The sequence below is a fragment of the Siphateles boraxobius genome, unplaced genomic scaffold (assembly GCF_051911475.1).
Source record: "Siphateles boraxobius isolate OS27281-9 unplaced genomic scaffold, OSU_SipBor_1 48, whole genome shotgun sequence".
Lineage (NCBI taxonomy): Eukaryota > Metazoa > Chordata > Actinopteri > Cypriniformes > Leuciscidae > Siphateles > Siphateles boraxobius.
In genome coordinates, this window is record NW_027509119.1 from 11,391,760 (window position 1) to 11,410,091 (window position 18,332).

Sequence of the window (18,332 nt, forward strand, 5' to 3'; positions counted from 1 at the left end):
CCCAGGAGGGGTAGCAGGCATAAGTAAGTAATCAAACACACCTGAAGCAACCAATTAAGGTCTTCAGGATCACTTGAAAATTAAAGGCAGGTGTATAATTAGGGTCGGAGATAAACTGTGCAGGACAGTCGATCGGCAGGAGCAGGGTTGGGCACCCCTGATGTAACGCTTATCATTTGGTCCGCATAAGGAAGGCTGATGAATGGAAAACTGCTTTCAATACCTCCAGGGGGCACTTTGAATACTTGGCCATGCCGTTCAGGCTGTCCAACTCCCCAGTGGTCTTCCAGGCACTCGTCAATGACGTGCAGAGAGATATGGTTGACCAGTTCATATATGTTTACCTGGATGACATATTGATTTTTTCATCTTCTCTCCAGGAACACATTTAGCATGTCAGACGAGTGCTTCAGACGTTGCTAGAGAATGGGCTTTTTGTCAAGGCGGAGAAATGCGTTTTTCATGCATCTCATCGTTTATCACCTGCCGATCGTAACTATGACATTGGTAACAAAGAGTTGTTGGCAGTCAAGTTAGCGCTGGAAGAATGGCGTCACTGGTTAGAAGGGTCAGGGGTACCTTTTATAGTATTGACCGATCACAAGAACCTAGAATAAATCAGAACCGCCAAAAGACTCAACTCTAGGCAGGCTCGTGGGGCACTTTTTTTCGGACGTTTTGACTTTTCTCTCTCGTACCGCCCGGGTTCCAAGAACATCAAACCCGACTCGTTATCTCGAATTTTTGATCAATCCGAACGCCTGTCCAGTCCTGAGTGTATTTTACCCGAGACCCTATTTGTCTCTGCTCTCAGATGGGACATCGAATCGAAGGTCATGTCGGCCTTAGAAGGGGTAACGCGTCCGCCTGATTGCCCACCGAATCGTTTGTTCCCCTGCCATAGGGGTATCGGTCCGACGTCATTCAGTGGGGACATTGATTCAGCATAGCGTGTCATCCAGGAGTTAACCGCACCAGTTTTTTGGTAAGACAACGATTCTGGTGGCTATTAATGGCTCACGACATCCGTAGGTTTGTCTTGGCTTGCTCAGTTTGTGCCACTGGTAAGACTTCCTATCGACCCCCAGATGGGTTACTCCAACTTCGTGACCCTGGTCCCACATCGCTCTAGATTTTATTACCGCCCTCCCAAAAAAAAAGTGTGGCTTTCAACTAAGAACATTCATCTCCGATCCGTGTCTAACAAGCTTGCTCCCAAATTTATTGGCCCGTTCTCTGTCACCAAGATCATTAGTCTGGTGGCAGTCCGACTCAAACTTCCTCCTATGTACAGGAGAATTCATCCTGCCTTCCATGTGTCTAAAATAAAACCTGTGTTTCATGCACGCATTAATCCACCGGTCCCGGTCCCCCCGATTCTTAAATCTAGCTAACAGACTTAGTTTTCCTGTAAATCACATATAACTGATAATTTTTTTTAAAAATATCATTCACTGTATATCTGTATATCAGCATACTGTATCAGTAATTCATATTTCAGCCACAGACACAAGATATTTTGTTTTAAATTGAATATAGTGATTGCTTTTATTGGTCACACCACATGATGGGTGGTTGCTCCAAATGACACAAAGACCTTATATAGTTAAACATCTATTTAAAGAGATCAATGAACAATACATTTTATACAAAAAATTGATTTAAACTAGATTTTATACAAATTTCACAGAATTTTCCTGAACACATTTTATAAACATTTTTGTAAGTGCACCATTTCATTTAACTTGATTTAGAATTTATTTCTAACAAATAATAATGTTATAGATATAAATACAAGTATTGTATACAGGTAATATTTGGGGGTCATTCGTTTTTTTTTAAGTAATAAATACTTTTATTAATCAAGGACACATTCAATTGATAAAAAGTGACAGTAAAGATATTTAGGCCATAATGTTACAAAAGATTCTATTTCAAATCCAAACAAAGGACTATTTATATTCATCAAATAATCCTGACATATAAAATGTATCACAGTTTCCACAAAAATATGAACATTGATAATGTTTCTTGAGCAGCAAATCATTATATTAGAATGATTTTTGAAGGATAATGTGACACTGAAGACTGGAGTAACGATGCTGAAAATTCATCTTTGATCTCAGGAATAAATGACAGTTTACTATATATTCACATAGAAAACAGCTATTTTAAACTGTAATAATATTTCACTCTTCTCCTAGCAAGGTACTCCGCTCTTGCTGCAGGGTCAGAATTTTTACTTCGCTTGGCAGTGGCATCTGGTTAAATAGATTAAAATAGTTTTAAATAAATAAATAGGCAATAATAAATACATTACTAATAAATCCATAATTACTAAACTGAAATTACATGCTCTAAAAAAAAGTTACATTTTTCTCATATTGTACAAAGAGTAAAGATAAACCGTCTGAAATATTAAAAAAAAATATCCCAAACTGCATAAAAATCTATTCTAAATTATCCTAAATTAAAGTATTTTTTGTATATAAACCATCAATTGAATATAAAAGCAAAAAACTGCCAATATAGGACATATATCTATCATGGAAAACAGTCTGCAGTTATATAACCATATGATATTTTCAGTCAAAATTTACAGGCACAGAATTGGCCACCTAAACAAAACAAGCTAGCTTCCCACAAAAGATCACTATGAAATGTATAATAAAAATATATATTTGTAGAAATAACTTTAATATACATTTTTTTAAATTCATACCACATACCACACCAACCATTAAAAAGTTTTTTTTTTTTAATGTGGGAGAATTACAAACCTGCTTGCTGCTTCCATGGGTCCTTGGTAAATTGGTATATGATGTAACTTCCTGTGTTTGAATAGTTTTCAACATAAAAGTCCCAAAATGTAATTTCAAAGACATTTCCAAAACAGAAGTTCCCTTTCGAGAACGTTCACTTCGTATTGTGTAGCTATACACAGTGGGAAAACTCCTTTTCTCGAGAATATTGAAGCCATTATTTTAAAACGCAGTGCAGCTGCACAGCGAGCACCGAGCAGAGCGTCTAGCTCGCTCATTGGCTGTGCTGCAGCAACTGCACGAACCTATGGCGAGGCGGCTGAGACGCGCGAACCAATCGGGTTGCTTCGTGCCCAGGGCGAGTCAGAACCTGCCAGAATGGGCGTGGTTTATGCCTATATAAGCAGACCATTTCGCCATAGAATCAGATTTAATCTCCTTCAGCGAAGAAGGTGTTCTCTGTCTTCGCTGATCTCTGAGTCTTCGCCGTCGTCGAGCCCCTGCAGTGGAACGAGCGTCCTGATCAGCGGACGCGGCACCTACAACTTGGCGCCGCCTTCCCCTGAATCTTTGTTAACCTGCGGCTATCCGGCGAGAGAGAAGCCTTATATCCTTTTCGTCTACTTCTGTGTGTTCGCTTTGGCGACACTCTGAAGCTGAAAGAGCAAATTTTCTAATACGGCGTTGTTTCAAATGTCGCGTTCCGGATGCACTTCATGCAGAGCCTCTCTGACGGACACAGCAAGTGCACCCCATACCTAAGCTTCTCCCACGCGGAGACTGCAGTCAACAATGGCGGCTGCCCGCACTGCGAGAGCCTGCCAATCTCCATCCTGCACTCGCGGCTAGCTCTCCTCTTGGAAGTCGACCCCACCCCTCGGGCTCCCGCTCTTCCTTCCCTCTTCGAGCCTCGACGGAAGAAGGTACAAAGTTAAAGGATGCCTGAACTGAGCGAGCCCACGCCAGCCCAGTCCCCGCGTGCCTCGCTCTCTACTCGTGAGACCCCCTCACCAGTGCTTTTCTCGAGCGGCAGGACTCGTTTCATTTGGCGCATCTGAGGAAGATGGCGACGACAATCTGTCTCTGGCTGCATCTGAGGGAGAAGATTGGCCGGCCTTGACAATTGACCCCACCCCTCAATCCCAAGCCACCAGAGACGGCGTTAGAACGAGCAGGGACGCTGAACTCATTCGCGTCCTCACGAAAGCAGTCAAGGCCCTCGACATTGTGTGGTCTCCGCCTCAGGAGCCAACCAGAAGCCGTCTCGACGGGTGGTTTCTGCCGGGGCGTCAGCAGACCCCCTGTCAAAGACCAGCACCCTGCTTCCCCGAGGTGCATAACGAGCTGAACAAATCATGGCGCGCCACTTGCTCTGCGCGCTTAAAGACTTCAGACTCCGCAACGCTCTCAACTCGCTGAGGAGATATGGCGGCTTTTCATGCCCTTGTGGCCGGCCATTCCATGTGGAAAAGTGACCTGGTCATTCCTCTTTTCCCTCCTGGGACCTATCCATGGACCTCAGGGTACTCAGGGAACCCATGTTTGAGCCACTCCAGACGACTGATCTTAAACCGGTTTCACTCAAAACCGCACTCCTGTAAGCGCTGCCGTCTGTCAAAAGAGTAAGCGACCTGCAAGTGCTTTCCATAATGGCTGCATGCCTTGAGTTTGGGCCTGGGCGACTCCAGAGTCGTGCTCAGACCAAGACACGGCTATGTTCCTAAGGTGCTCTCAACACCGTTCAGAGCCCTGGTGATGACGCTATAAGCTCTTCCCACGTCGGAAGATGATAATAATTTGACTCTGGTCTGCCCTGTCAGGGCTGTCAGAATCTATTTGGAGCGCTCCGCCACATTCAGACAGTCGGAACAGCTCTTTGTGTGTTTTGGTGGCTGCACTAAAGGTCCACCAGTCACAAAACAGAGACTTTCTAGATGAATAGTAGACACTATCTCTCTAGCCTACACCTCCATGGGCCTTCAATGCCCCATAGGTGTTAGAGCACATTCCACTAGAGGCATCTGTGTGACGGTGTGGTGAAGTGTTGGGTCCCACCGAAATATTGGGTCCCACCTTAGGACCCAAGCAATCCGATTGGTTCAAATCACATTTTATGGATAATCACTTTAGTGGCTGGTTACAAATCAGACAAAATCACTTTATTATAGAAGTCGTTTGAACTACATTTTAAATAAGTTTATAAACATTATAAAATATTTTTCATATACTAGTATATAACCGAAGCTATAGATTGAGAATTTAAACATTTTTCCAATCTTAGTGTTTTTTAGTTAGCTTAGATAGTAGCATAGCATGCAGCTATCCGATGAGCGTGCTAACGTTAGCTGAGCTTTACCTGAGCTTATAACGTTACTGCCTTATCGTATTCACAGCAATTCTTAATGCAATTATAATTGTCATTATTTTTATCGTAATAATCAGCGCAATATGTTTTACAAATTTTGCTTTTAAAAGAACCATGAAATAATGTTAATTTGAGTTTATTACTATTTTTCTTATTAACAGTTTATCCATTTAAATAAATGACAGATGAGAACAGATTTAGATCAGGCATACTACTGGTATACTAATGGGGTCCTAAGGTGGGACCCATCTCTTCAGTGGGACTCATCTCTTCACCACAACGGCAGGCTGGTCCTCACCATCCCCATTTGTGAGATTTTATAACCTAGAGGTTCCTGCTCTGCAGGCACTGTTACTTTCTATTTAAAGGCCTTGGCTGGCCCGACCTTTGTCTGGTCCTAGGGTGAATTGTGACTTTCAAACTTTACTGTTGATCTCGGGCTACCTAGCCTCAGGTAATGGTTCAGGGCGAAGTCGCTAGCTAATAGCACAGCGTTTTAAAATGGGTTTCCACTGCGTATAGCTATGCAATACGAAGTGAACGTTCTCGAAAGGGAATGTACTCAATTACTAATGTAACCTCGGTTCACTGAGAGTAAGGAATGAGAATTGCATAGCCTGCCATGCTATTACGCTTGGCTCAGGTGCTGTCGCTTCAGTCGATTTAATCTGATTCGATGGCGAAATAGTCTGCTTATATAGGCATAAGCTACGGCCATTCTGGCGGTTTCTGAAGTGCCCCGATTGGTTTGTGCGTCTCAGCCGCCTCGCCATAGGTTTGTGCAGATGCTGCAGCACAGCCAATGAGCGAGCTAGACACTCTGCTCTGTGATCGCTGTGCAGCTGCACTGCGTTTTAAAGTAAAGGCTTCAATAATCTCGAGACAATTTTCCCACTGCGTATAGCTACACAATACCCGTTCCCTACTCTCAGGGAACCGAGGTTATGTTAGTAACCGAGTACGTTATGGCCGGAAGGTTGCACCACTTGGTATTTTGACACTTTAAATAACAAAACAATTACAAATAACTAAAGGTTTTTGAAAAGTTAAAGTGAGTACACACATGGGAGGGGTACTACAAATATACAGTATCTTTCTATGCATTTAAACCCATTTTTACCTGAAAAATTGTAGGCTAATCGGACAGAAAATTTAGGCGTCACATCATTGACCCAAAATAAAGGTTGCCTTAAACTATAAGAGCCCCTATATATAATATAAACAATTTTAATTCTATACAATTCCCGGTTACACAATATTCCATAAAAAAAGATTGGTAAATTTGGATTCTGTGGTGACTTTAAGAGAGGGGAGCACCCATCCAAACATCAAAGGCTCCAACATTTAGATGATAGATCCATTGTTGGATTTTATAAAAATATATAAAATCAATTATACATAATTGAAGGCACTTCATGAAATCCATGTGTAGGCTATCTTATAGGCTACTCAAACCGAACTGGTAGTATGGTATCTGACTGACAGTTGTTGGAGAAGGTTTATAAATGGGACTGAAGCGCCGTTAATTCCGTTTGGTTCGGCGCTCAGTCTCCAGTTAGTTATACGCGAATATCAATTCAGGAACTGCGCAATTGTCTCAAGTTTGGAAACCCAGCGAAATTTGTGCCTGTGTCACGCCCACCTTTCCGATTACACTGGAGCGAATCGATCTGCAGCGTTCAAGCGAGGCCTCGCATGGGCGTCGTACAGCGTGATCGCGCCGCGCGCTCAGTGATGATGCAGGATATCTGTCGCCGGCTCAAGCTGAATCTGATCCCGTCGTACGTTCAATTTGATGTTTGACCACTTTGCATTTTGCCTCGGAGGAGAAAGAGATGGGATCAGGTGCTGTGGATTCTTCCCAGTGGCTGTCAGTGAAGGAAGAGACTATTTTCCTTCACGATGGACTAATTCGGGTCACGGACCTGGCAGAGCTGCCCAGTGAAATTGGAGTGTCTGAACAAGGGGAATCCGAGCAGGAGGTGTGCATTTATCATATTTGTTTCATTCAGAGGAACCTATTATATATATATTTTTAGATGTGAACTTGATTAGATTAACACTAAAGTTAACTAACTCGGTTGGGTAATGTTCGGCCAAAACAGGCTTGTCAGGTAGCAGCATGCTAATAATAAGAGGTTGTTGTTGTATTTCTTCAAGTAAATGAAGCACGCAATTGTTTTAACACGTGTTAAATTATTTATCGTGTCATTCTGTTGATGTTAGTTCGTGTAAACATGCGCGGGCTGTTGTCAAGCCCGTTATGAGTGAAATATCATATATTATTGCTAAACATAGATGTTAGCGGCCAAACGAATTACGTTGATGTTAATGAAGCTTATTAACCCTGCCTTGAGGTTGTTATTGCACATTTCTGTGCCGTATATAATGACAGGTACACAGTTCTTGCTTGTCTCTGATGTTTGACGCGTTAGCATAGCTTCGACAGGCTAGTAGGAGGAGTTGAATCTCTCACTGGCGTGTGGCAGGCAGCTATTGACCTGTCCGTAGGATTCATGTTACAATCGGTTACAATTCTAACACAGGACGTCAAAAATACTTGTTAAATACAACCTATAGTTTATAATAGTAACATTTCTCTCTACGATAGGGGTTTCCCCCAAATATGTAATGTTGCACACTGTTATAGTACTTAACACAAACGTTGTCCTAACCAAAGTCATTTCATCCATACGTAATTTATTAATGTAATAACATAAAAATACGAATAGCCGTGTTAAATTGCGATTATTGTCGTATAGTCACGGCTAAAGGGCGTTGTTTGCAATTCGCATACTATCCACCTAAGTAGTATCCGAGATTATAATTAGTGTGTCCCAAATAGTAGGCTGAAACGAAAGATGCCAGAATGGTTTGCTATTTATTGTGGATTTGTGTGGGCAAAGATTATTATATTAAAGGAAACCTCTGCGTCTGTATCATATTTTGTGTATCATATATGTTTCTTATATCGGAGGTTCAATTGTAATTTGAGTCCCTAGTAGTGTCTCAAATGACGCACTGTACACTATGCACTTACACTCTGCACTTACACTATGCAATGTACCGCAGGGGTTTTAAATCTTTTAGATGCCTCGGACCCCCAAATATGATCATCCTCATGTAAGGAACCCATGATAATAATTTAAAAGGCAGCTCCACCGTTTACCAGAAAAAGACCCAATTTATACTTTGAAAGTTAATATAGTAAAAATATGTTTAAAATATGATTCGGAAAGTTATATTATTACATTTTTCTTTACTGTACTGTTAGATGTATTGTTTATTCATTTATTTACTAATTTATTAACCTTTTTTATTGTAATGACATTATTTGTTTATTCATCTTAATTTTATTATTTATTTAACATTTTCACACAATTTTTCTCAACTCAGAGAAAATGGTTGTAAAAATAAGTTACAGAATCTGACATTATTGCCTTTTTATTCTGATTTATAACGACTGGTCTTTAAAGGGTTAGTTCACTCAAAAATGAAATTTGTGTAATTAATTACTCACCCTCATGTTGTTCCAAACCCGTAAGACCCTTTCTGACCCCCCCATAGACTGTAATGTTACCCACTTTCAAGAACCAGAAAGGTAGTAAAGACATCGTTAAAATTAGGGATGCACTAATATGAAAATTTTGGCTGATAACAATAGCCTAATTCTTTATATTTGGAAGCCGATAACCAATTTATTAATTAGTCGATAATAAAGTCGATAATTCTAAATCCAATTTTTTCCTTTTTAATAATTTGAGAGCTTGATTACAAAAACAAATGTCTCACCATTAAAAGCCATGTCCCAAGCACACAATTATAATGTTCTCATTATAATTTTATGTAACTAATATGACAGACTTTGCATGTTGCACTTAACTGTATTTTCCTTTTTTAAGTGATTATTACAATCATATTTCAAGCATTTTAAAACCATCATGACAAACAGCGCGCATCTGAAGTGTCTCAGCTGAAGGAAATAATCCATTGTTTCCATTATTTATCTGCTTTATATCGGTCAAATTTTCTTATCGGTCTGATAACGATAACATTAAAATTGAAAATATATCGGCAGATACCGATATGGTGGCTGATTATGGATATTTTGTGCATCCCTAGTTAAAATAGTCTATGTAACTACAGTGGTTCAACCTTAATGTTACGAAAGGATGAAATGTATCTCTTCCCTGTCAGTCTTCTTCGATTTTATGGCGGGTAGCACCAACGTAGAATAGAACGCAAACTATTTGCTGTATTTGGCCCAAATGTTCAAGTTGTCCTTTTGATTACCAAATGCAACACACTTAGGGGTTGTTCACAGAACACGTTTTTTCATTCCACTGCGCTACTTTTGTAAACTCGCTTTAGTCGGGTATGTTTGACCATTGTGTCTTGCATCCTTTGCAGCATCTCTAAAAATGTGGTGCTCAAGTTAAAAGACATTCAACTTCTAAAAACCGCATCTGTAGACCGATCGCTTTTTTTCGTTCTGCTAACCTGTGTCATTACGTTTTTAACAGCAAAAAACATTCTGTGTGAACTGGCCCTTATAGTGTTGTAAATGAAAGTATAGTAGAGGTTTATTGATTTTCACAATTTAATTGATTTTCAATTCTTTGCACTTTAAAATAATAAAACTTGTAGATTGCTGTTCAGTAGTCCCTATGTAACAGACAGCGTAATTTAATTGTTGTGCTTCTAATTAAGTGATATACACCAATAAACCCACATCTGAATTCAAAATAACTAAAAATATAATTTTTTTAACGTATTTATGGTATCACAATGTGAAACAAACTGTGTCTTTCTGCTAGGGGTGTGAACCTACACTGGTCTCACGGTTCGGTTCGATTACGATTATAATGTCATCGATTCAGTTCAATTCGATATGGCGATGCATCGCGGTGCACTGCATCTGCAATTTAAATTTTTACTCCAAAAGTGATGTGTGCGTGCGCGCGCGCGTGTTCGCCTGTTCGGGAAGTCGCACTGACAGAAACATTGACATTCCAGTTTAAGTTTCAAGGGAGTAAAGCCTGTTCATGCCATTTAGTAAATGAAATTGTGTCAAATCAATTTTGTTGTAAAGAAATGTTCATTTAAAAGCAGCGCTCATTCATCAGTGTATAATGTTACCGTAGAGATGCGCACATCAACCGTCGCCGAGCCCGCTGTTGAAGGTAACGATCATCCATTTATAATCACGCGTAACAACACAGAATAATTGTAATTTGACCATCGGGTTCGGATACTTAAATCAGCTCTATGTGTGCATGACATAAGTGCGCACAGCGCGTGTCTTCTCCAGGTCGTGCTTACCAGGTTGTTCATTAGAGCCGAAATGTGCCCATAATAGATGTAGGCTTTTAAAGTATTCGGAGCATTTTTAATTACTCGCACTTGCGTCTCGCCTCCTCTGCCATTGTATGCTACCGCGACAAAGCACACACACGACAAATGACGTCAGAGAAGCGTCAGTATAACCGGTTATGGTCTATTACTGAACCGATACCGAATCGTCCTCGTCTGTATCGCGATGCATCGTAGAAACGATTAATTTCGATACCCCTACTTTCTGCTCACTATTTATAGATTATATATCAGGCCTATATGACATTATATAGATCAGTGTTTCTGCAATGGGTCAAATGCCCCTCCACCATTACAACTCGGCAACCTATGTATCAACATTTGTAATTTAGAAGGGGAATTTTCCTGCTTTTTGACCAGCTTAATTTTTTTGTGTTTGTTTGCTTTTTGTGTCACTGAATAGCAAGACTACAAAGCTCTCCAATACAGGCCGTACCCATCTGAGAAACATCTCCAGAACCCCCTTTCTATTCTTTTAGATCCATCTGCTTGTTTTGCCTCTTGTGTGTTGCCATCTTGCTGTTTCAGTGTTTGCCATACAATTGCCATTGTGCACTTCCAATCTGTTGTATGCCTTTATTTTGATCACATCCAGCTTGCTGAATGCCAATTTCAAACATTTTCAAAATGTCTGTCTGTTAGCTGATTCTACAAGTGAAATTCTACAGGTAGGACAACACACAGGTAGCTATAGCGAATCTAATCAGCATATGGCCAAAAGTGGCATTGATGAGTTTGGTGTATGAAAACAATGCAAATTACAAGATTAGAATGGGTGATATAATGTGCAATTTCCCTATATGCAGCATTCATTTTTTTAAGATGTCAGAACACACACAAAGAAAACGTGTTACTGAAAAATGTCTTCACAATGTATCAATTATTTTTAAAGGGCACATAACACACAGTTTCTGCTAAGCTCATGTTAATCTTGAGTACATACCTATAGAGTAGTATTGCATCCTTCAAAGACATACGCTGTACCGATTCTTTTCGAAAACAGCCGAGCTCCTGGATGCGTGCTGTGGGTGGAGCTAAAGAGTCACAATACATCATCACATTATCCCTGGATAACTTTTGATTCACTATACATTCGTGTTGGTTCCATTATATGCACTTACACGCTGATTGCAACATAACGTTTGCAACATTTGATGTTACTTCCCGCCTGCAGTTCCGACTCATGACTGGGATATTTTATCGCTGGGACTTCTCCGTCTAGATGTTACAAACGATCTGCAAATCCAGCGTCAAACTGGGCCTTGTTTATAAAACATTTGTCACCGAAATGTCGGGAAGAAACAAACACACTTGCACAACTCTGTTGTTGCCCATGATAAACAAACTGCATCCACTATTCCCCTAACGGTGGGTTCTTTGGGAAGCTGAACAAGGTTATCTTTCCCTCACAACCAAAAACACACTTTGGTGACATTGATCTCATTGTCTAAAGTCAAAATGACAGGGCTGCTGACGTCCTCCGTAACCCGAACTTGTGTTACACGTTCATGGGCGTTGCTCTCGCTCTGGTTGATGTGTGCACGCGCTCCTCCAGGAGAAGTGCCCATACAAGGAATTCTGCCCTTTATGACGCCATACAGGGCCATACTCTAAAAAAACGTTCAGAAACTTATATGAATCCTGAATGAGTGTATTTGGCACAGAAATACTCCATCTTACGTCCAACTAATTTTTTAAAAACTTTGGCCATGTTTAGCATAAGAATCCAACTCTTTAACAGGGTAAATAAGTCAGAATGCATAAAGTAGTATTAGACATCCCCTTTAATAAATTGAGAGAAGCATAAATCGTCATCACTATTAATTATGCAGCTCAGTTTTGTGGTGCACATTACTGAAAGTAATGATTCAGATGTTTATCCACTAACAGCATAAACATCTGACTCATTACTTTCAGTGATGTCCATCTTGAAATGAAGAAAATGTTGTGTACTAAAGGTTCTTGAAACTTAAGCCAGTGTCTTTACAAAATGATGGAACCACTAAGCATCACATTTTACTACTTATACCTGTCAAACACACTGAGCAAATTTACTTTAGGATTTATAGTGTAATATCTGGATTAATTACGCATATTGAATAATTATATATAGTTGCCTGAAAGATTTTCAGTATGCCATGGAAGGCTATCCACAACCTAAAAATGGGCAGACTGTCTAATGGAGATGCTTCAGAATAAAGATTTTAAATGGGCTTAAAGAGATAGTTCACCCAAAAATTAAAATTCTGTCATCATTTACTCACCCTCAATTTGTTCCAAACCTGTATGAATTGCTTTCTTCTGCTGAACACTAAAGAAGAATCAATGGGGCCCATCAGCTGTTTGGTTAACCATTTTCTTCAAAATATTTTCTTTTAAGCTCAGCAGAAGAAAGAAATTCATACAGGTTTGGAACAACTTGGGTGAGTAAGTGATGACAGAATTTTTGGGTGAACTAACCCTTTAAGGTTTTCCAAAAAAAAATCACAAAAATTTAGATGCAGTTTTTGGGTTCCATTGTGTACCTGGGGTCCATTTAGACAGTAGTGACGCAAACTAATGATAATTTATCTTTGGCCAAAATAAGCTTCACCAACTAGTATCAAATTATTTGTTCTGCAGATCTTGACGTTTGAGACCAAGAACCCAGTGGAGCTGGCCGAGCGCCTGCGAGCAGTCTGTGGAAACCAAAGCAATGCTTACGCAAGACTTTTGGAATACCGTCTCAATGCACTGCGCGGTCTGTGGGGAGCACAGCGACAGCTGGCCCTGGAGGAGCAGCAGGAGCATGAAGGAGTCATCCCGGGGACCGGCGGAGGGGCCGATGAGGAGGCGCTGGCCCTGCTTAAGCGACAGGGCTTCTTGCAATCTCAACATCACCACCATCCTCACCACCCTCCGATGTCCACCGGCTCTGATCAGGCACCGTTTACCTCACGGGTCGGCCTCCTGTTGGTCTTTCCGTTACTGCAGTCACAAACACGGCACGACCCTGCACTCTGTGGTGTCACCGCCGAAGTCTTGCTCGCGTGTCTGCGTGACTGCCAGCCGCTGAGCCTAGGCAAGGAGCCTGCGGACTGCCTAAATGGCCTGGAGAGGTTGCTTTGCTCCTGGCTGGAGGAGAAGAATGAGCCAGAAGGTCTGGCACAGACGAGGCTACTACTTACCCAACATCAGAGACAGAACGCAGCTGCTGCACTAGTGGCTCTGTCGTGTGCAAGGTGAGCGCAGCACAATGGCTATTCCTTTTTTAGCCTTTATAGTTGTTTGATAAGGTAAATGTAATTGACGAAGAGTCTTTGCTGGAAGTCAGGTCAAAAGATGGAGTGGATTAAAGGGTTAGATCACCCAAATATGAAAATTCTGTCATAATTTACTCGCCCTCATGTCGTTCCAAACCTGTATGAATTTCTTTCCTCTGCTGAACTCAAAAGAAGATATTTTGAAGAATGACGGTAACCAAACAGTTTTAGGGGACCATTGACTTCCGTAGGGTGAAAAAAAAAAACAATGGTAGTCAATGATGCCCCACAACTGTTTGGTTACAATTAAATATAATTTAAATTATTTTCTTTTATGTTCCACATAACAAAAAATTGAGCAAATGATGACAGAATTTACATTTTTGGTTGAACTATCCTTTTAAAGCTAAGGCAAGACACTATAGGCAAAATCAATGTTTTTTTTTTTTCATGCACTTTGTGGGCTATTTTGCTTCCATAACATGTCTTATTTCAGACTAATGGAAATAAAACATTGAGTGTTTATTACACTCCTTCTATTTGCGTCTGTAGATTTCAGTTACAGTACATGTCTTTAAAGGTGCAGTGTGTGACTTTTAGCGACATCTAGCGGTTCGGTTGCGAGTTTACACTAAGGGCTCAGCCCACTGCTCACCCCTCCCTTTTGAAGAAGCTACGGTGGCTAAAACGGGACAAACATCGTCGTCTGAGACGGCAGAGAATAGCCAGAGTAAACCAAGTTTCTGTACCACAGTCCATTATAAACCACATCATTGATAAAGTTTACAAAGCCATAGTCAGGTGAGGATCAAGGGTCTTAATACGTAATATAATAATAGTAATTAGGTGATTGTCTCACGAACGTAACCAGCACATTTCTCCCCACATAGCAAACCCATAATACAGCGAGGGAGAAGAACCACATGAAACTATGCAACTATATATTTTTTCTAACAGGGTAGTAAAAGTTTAGCTGGCTAATATGAGCTGTTACTGTGGCTGAGCTGGTTGAAGCGTTAAGCCTTGTTTATACTGGATGCGTCCGCATGAGCCCAAAGGTGCGTGCGGCAAAAATGACGTGATTGTAACAGCGCGCGTGCCTCCGCATCCCCTAGACACCATTTACTACACACAATAGGCTTTGTGATTGGTTGGTGATTCCTGTAACTGTTTTACGGTCAATGACAAGATTACTAATCAGCTGTCTCACGAACGTAACCAGCACATTTATCCCCACATAGCAAAGCCATAACACAGCGAGGGAGAAGAATTAAGTTACATGAAACAATCCAACTACATATTTTACACCACTGACAAGGGAAAAGTGACTACTCACGGTGTTTATGGCTAGCTTCTAGCTTTCTGCGGCTTCTCTTTCAAGGTAGTGACGAAACACGCTCTGTAACGCTGTTTGTTCGCTGTCGGCTACGGTAGAAACATGACGTCACAATATGTCGACCTTCATAGAAGGGGATTCCCGCGCCTATGTAGATATAAATGCCTCATTCTAAGGTAATAAATTACGGTTTATTAAGTTCTTTATATACCACTGAACACATAGTTATGGATGTCATATTGCATTTCTGTTAATAGATACTCAAAATTTTTACACATTGCACCTTTAAAGGCTGAGATTTTTTTCTTTCTTTTTTTTTCTCATGCAATGCATCAGAAATCAACACTTCAGCAGCACTTAGGAATAAAACAGTAATGTCTGTTGTATGTTATCTATGTTCTAAAGGTTTTATCAGAGGGGTTTGTTGGTGACGTGGTGACTTTTTTTCCCCCTCTGGCTGTTGATGATATATTCTGATTTATGGAGTGATAAAAAGAGATATCCAAAATACCCTCTGTAAAATCCTAAACTCTAGTATGTGAACAAAATTAAACTAGGATTTTGAACCTGGCTTTATCCAGTGTTCAGGTTTCTGTTTTGGAAATGCACATGCATCATTTGCATATTGAAACTTTTTAATATTTATGAACACTTATAATACAAAAAATTGTCTTTATGTACTGTGATTAATCAACTGGGCACATTATGGTGATTTACGTTAGTTACTCTCTCAGCACAATTGCCCCAATTGCTAAGTATGGGTCTCTCAATGTATTCCTGGCCCTGTCTCCGAATCAGTCACGAGTTGTAAGCTGAGACACATTGCTCTTTAGAATTCGTACTAAAGTGTCTTAGTGCATCTCCTTTGACCACTTTTCATCTGATGTGTCTAGGGTAGAGTCTCTCTTGATTTCATCAGTACATACATCTCTATGTCAGTCAAAAAAAAAAGAAAAATAACGAAGGAAACTCAAAACAATTTCTATTGTGTCTGCTTGCAGGGGCTCCCTCAAAACATTCATTCATACTGTCCACCTGCTGCAGAAACAGACAGACTTGGGGCAACTTCCAGTGGCTGATGTTCTCTATAGGTGAGATGTCATACAATTCATTTTTGAAGACATAGAATTGTTAATTTTTTTTATTTTTAAAAAAAATTGTAAGTGACTGATTTGATCTCATAATCTGTGTGGATTCATTTACTCATACAACCTACATGCTAAAGTGAATAAATGTTTGTGTGAATTTCCTGCGTTATGAGTGCTAGATAAAAATTATGCGCAATAACTGCAATCCCACGCTGAAATTCAAGCCCTGATACAGCATTAAACTACTTCTGTTAACTATCAAATAGGGACGCACCGATACAAACATTTTGGCCAATACCGATTACCGATAATTCTTTATATTTGAAAGCCGATGAATGAAATATTAGCCGATAAATCTAAATTCAAATTTTTATATAATTTTTGAGATCCTGATTATGAAATTTCTCATTACAGATATCATTACAATTTTATGTAACCTATATGACAGACTTGCGCCGCACATTTTGCATGTTAATTGTATTATCCTTTTTTGAAGTGATTCCAATCATATTTCAAGCCATTCAAAACCCTCATGGCAAACAGCGTGCATCTAAAGTGTCTCAGCTGAAGGAAATAATCCATTATTTATTGGCTTTAATATATCGGACAAATTTTCTTATTAGGCCGATAATGATTACATTAAAAATGAACATATATTGGCTAATACCATTATGCTGGCGATATATTGTGCATCAAATTTCATATTCAATGCGGTGGGAATTATTATTCACCAATTAATGCACCAATTCATTATTAGAACAACTCTTCACAAATGTAACCCGTATAGGATTAAAAGAGTTTTAAACTTTAAGATGTTCATTTTAATTCACTCAATTGCAGACTGCTGCTTCTTGAGGGAGGTCCAGGCTCACCCTCCTGTTTGCTAGGGGGGAAACACAGTGTGTCGTGGGGCTTCGAGGACATGTTGCCCACTCCAGAGAGCAGCGTCACTGGGCCAGAGAGTAAAGGTGTGTCTATGATTGCTGGCAAATGTTTCTACATGCTTAAAGAAAGATTGTTGTAACAAAGTTGAAAGCATACAATTCTGCTTGGGAATTAATAAAAAAAATTTGTATAGGTCTGTCAATCTCAACACTTTGAACACATCTGACACAGCATTTAAGAGATTTTTTTTTCAGTTTCAAATGCTACAACGTGCAGTATATCAGTCGACACGCTAATCCCAGCTCTTTTGCAACTCAGCGTTGCTGTCTTTTGCCTCTTCATACACTAGTGCCCTATGATTTCCATGGTGTTGAAAATGCAGATGGAATCACAGAAATCCATTGATAAAAATGTAATTTACTATATAACGAAATTTGGCAAATTTTTTGATGAATAAATCAAAAGTAGAGTTGTATACTTCGGGTGCTTTTACACTGGGCATGTTTGCTGCGGTCCGAGCGCGATTGTTCCCGGTGCTCCGTTCTGGTTTCACACTCAACTTGATTCTCTCGAACCCAGGTGCATTTGCGCATCTTACATCATCACAAACGGTCACGCCACATGATAGAAAACAGAGCACGGTCAATAAATTGTTTTTTTTTATTAATTTGGTGCTATTATGTGCAGCAGAGTAAACAACACTTGAGTTTACTGTATGTGTGTCGCATGAAGGTGGATTTCTGATGCTTGCAAACGGATTCTTTGTAAAAAGAGGAGACCGCGGGAGGCCATCCATTGAGTAACAGCCCTGATTACACTCTCTATGTTGTCCGTGTTGCTTTGTGAAAAAATGAAAATTTTCATGCGAACTGTGCCACATTTCAAACTAAATTGACCGTGTTAAGGCACCCTTAATCAAATAACGACATTAGTGTCTGTGAATATTAAAGACTACTATTGAAATCTGAAGTCCGCTTGTCCCAGTTTGGCCTACTACACAAAATCAAGAACATGTGACTCTCATGGTGTCTTCAGCGTCTGCTTGTCTCTCTGTATGAGGACCTGAACACATGATCTTCATCTCCAGAGATGCTCTGAGAGTCACTTCAGCATTTTACCATGCAATTAGAGAACTATCGTCAGATAAACACAGATACTCTATAGTCTTCACTACAACCCGTTGTTTAACTTAAAAAAAAATATGGCAAAAATATATAGTAGAATGTGCTTCTCTAATAGATAATAGAAATAATACAAATACAGTTTATTAAAACAATTTAT

At 40.0% G+C, this 18,332-nt stretch overlaps 1 protein-coding gene across 1 annotated transcript in view; it reads left to right on the forward strand.

The window, feature by feature from the left end:
* The first annotated feature begins 6,771 nt into the window (after window positions 1-6,771).
* The window catches only part of hectd4 (HECT domain E3 ubiquitin protein ligase 4), a 105,245-nt gene continuing 93,684 nt past the window's right edge, over window positions 6,772-18,332 (forward strand). Inside the window, exons 1-4 of the mRNA XM_077201995.1 lie at window positions 6,772-7,109; window positions 13,123-13,721; window positions 16,080-16,169; window positions 17,007-17,134. Of these exons, the coding sequence (XP_077058110.1) occupies window positions 6,963-7,109; window positions 13,123-13,721; window positions 16,080-16,169; window positions 17,007-17,134 (964 nt within the window). The 5' untranslated portion in view covers window positions 6,772-6,962. The remainder of the gene's footprint in view (window positions 7,110-13,122; window positions 13,722-16,079; window positions 16,170-17,006; window positions 17,135-18,332) is intronic.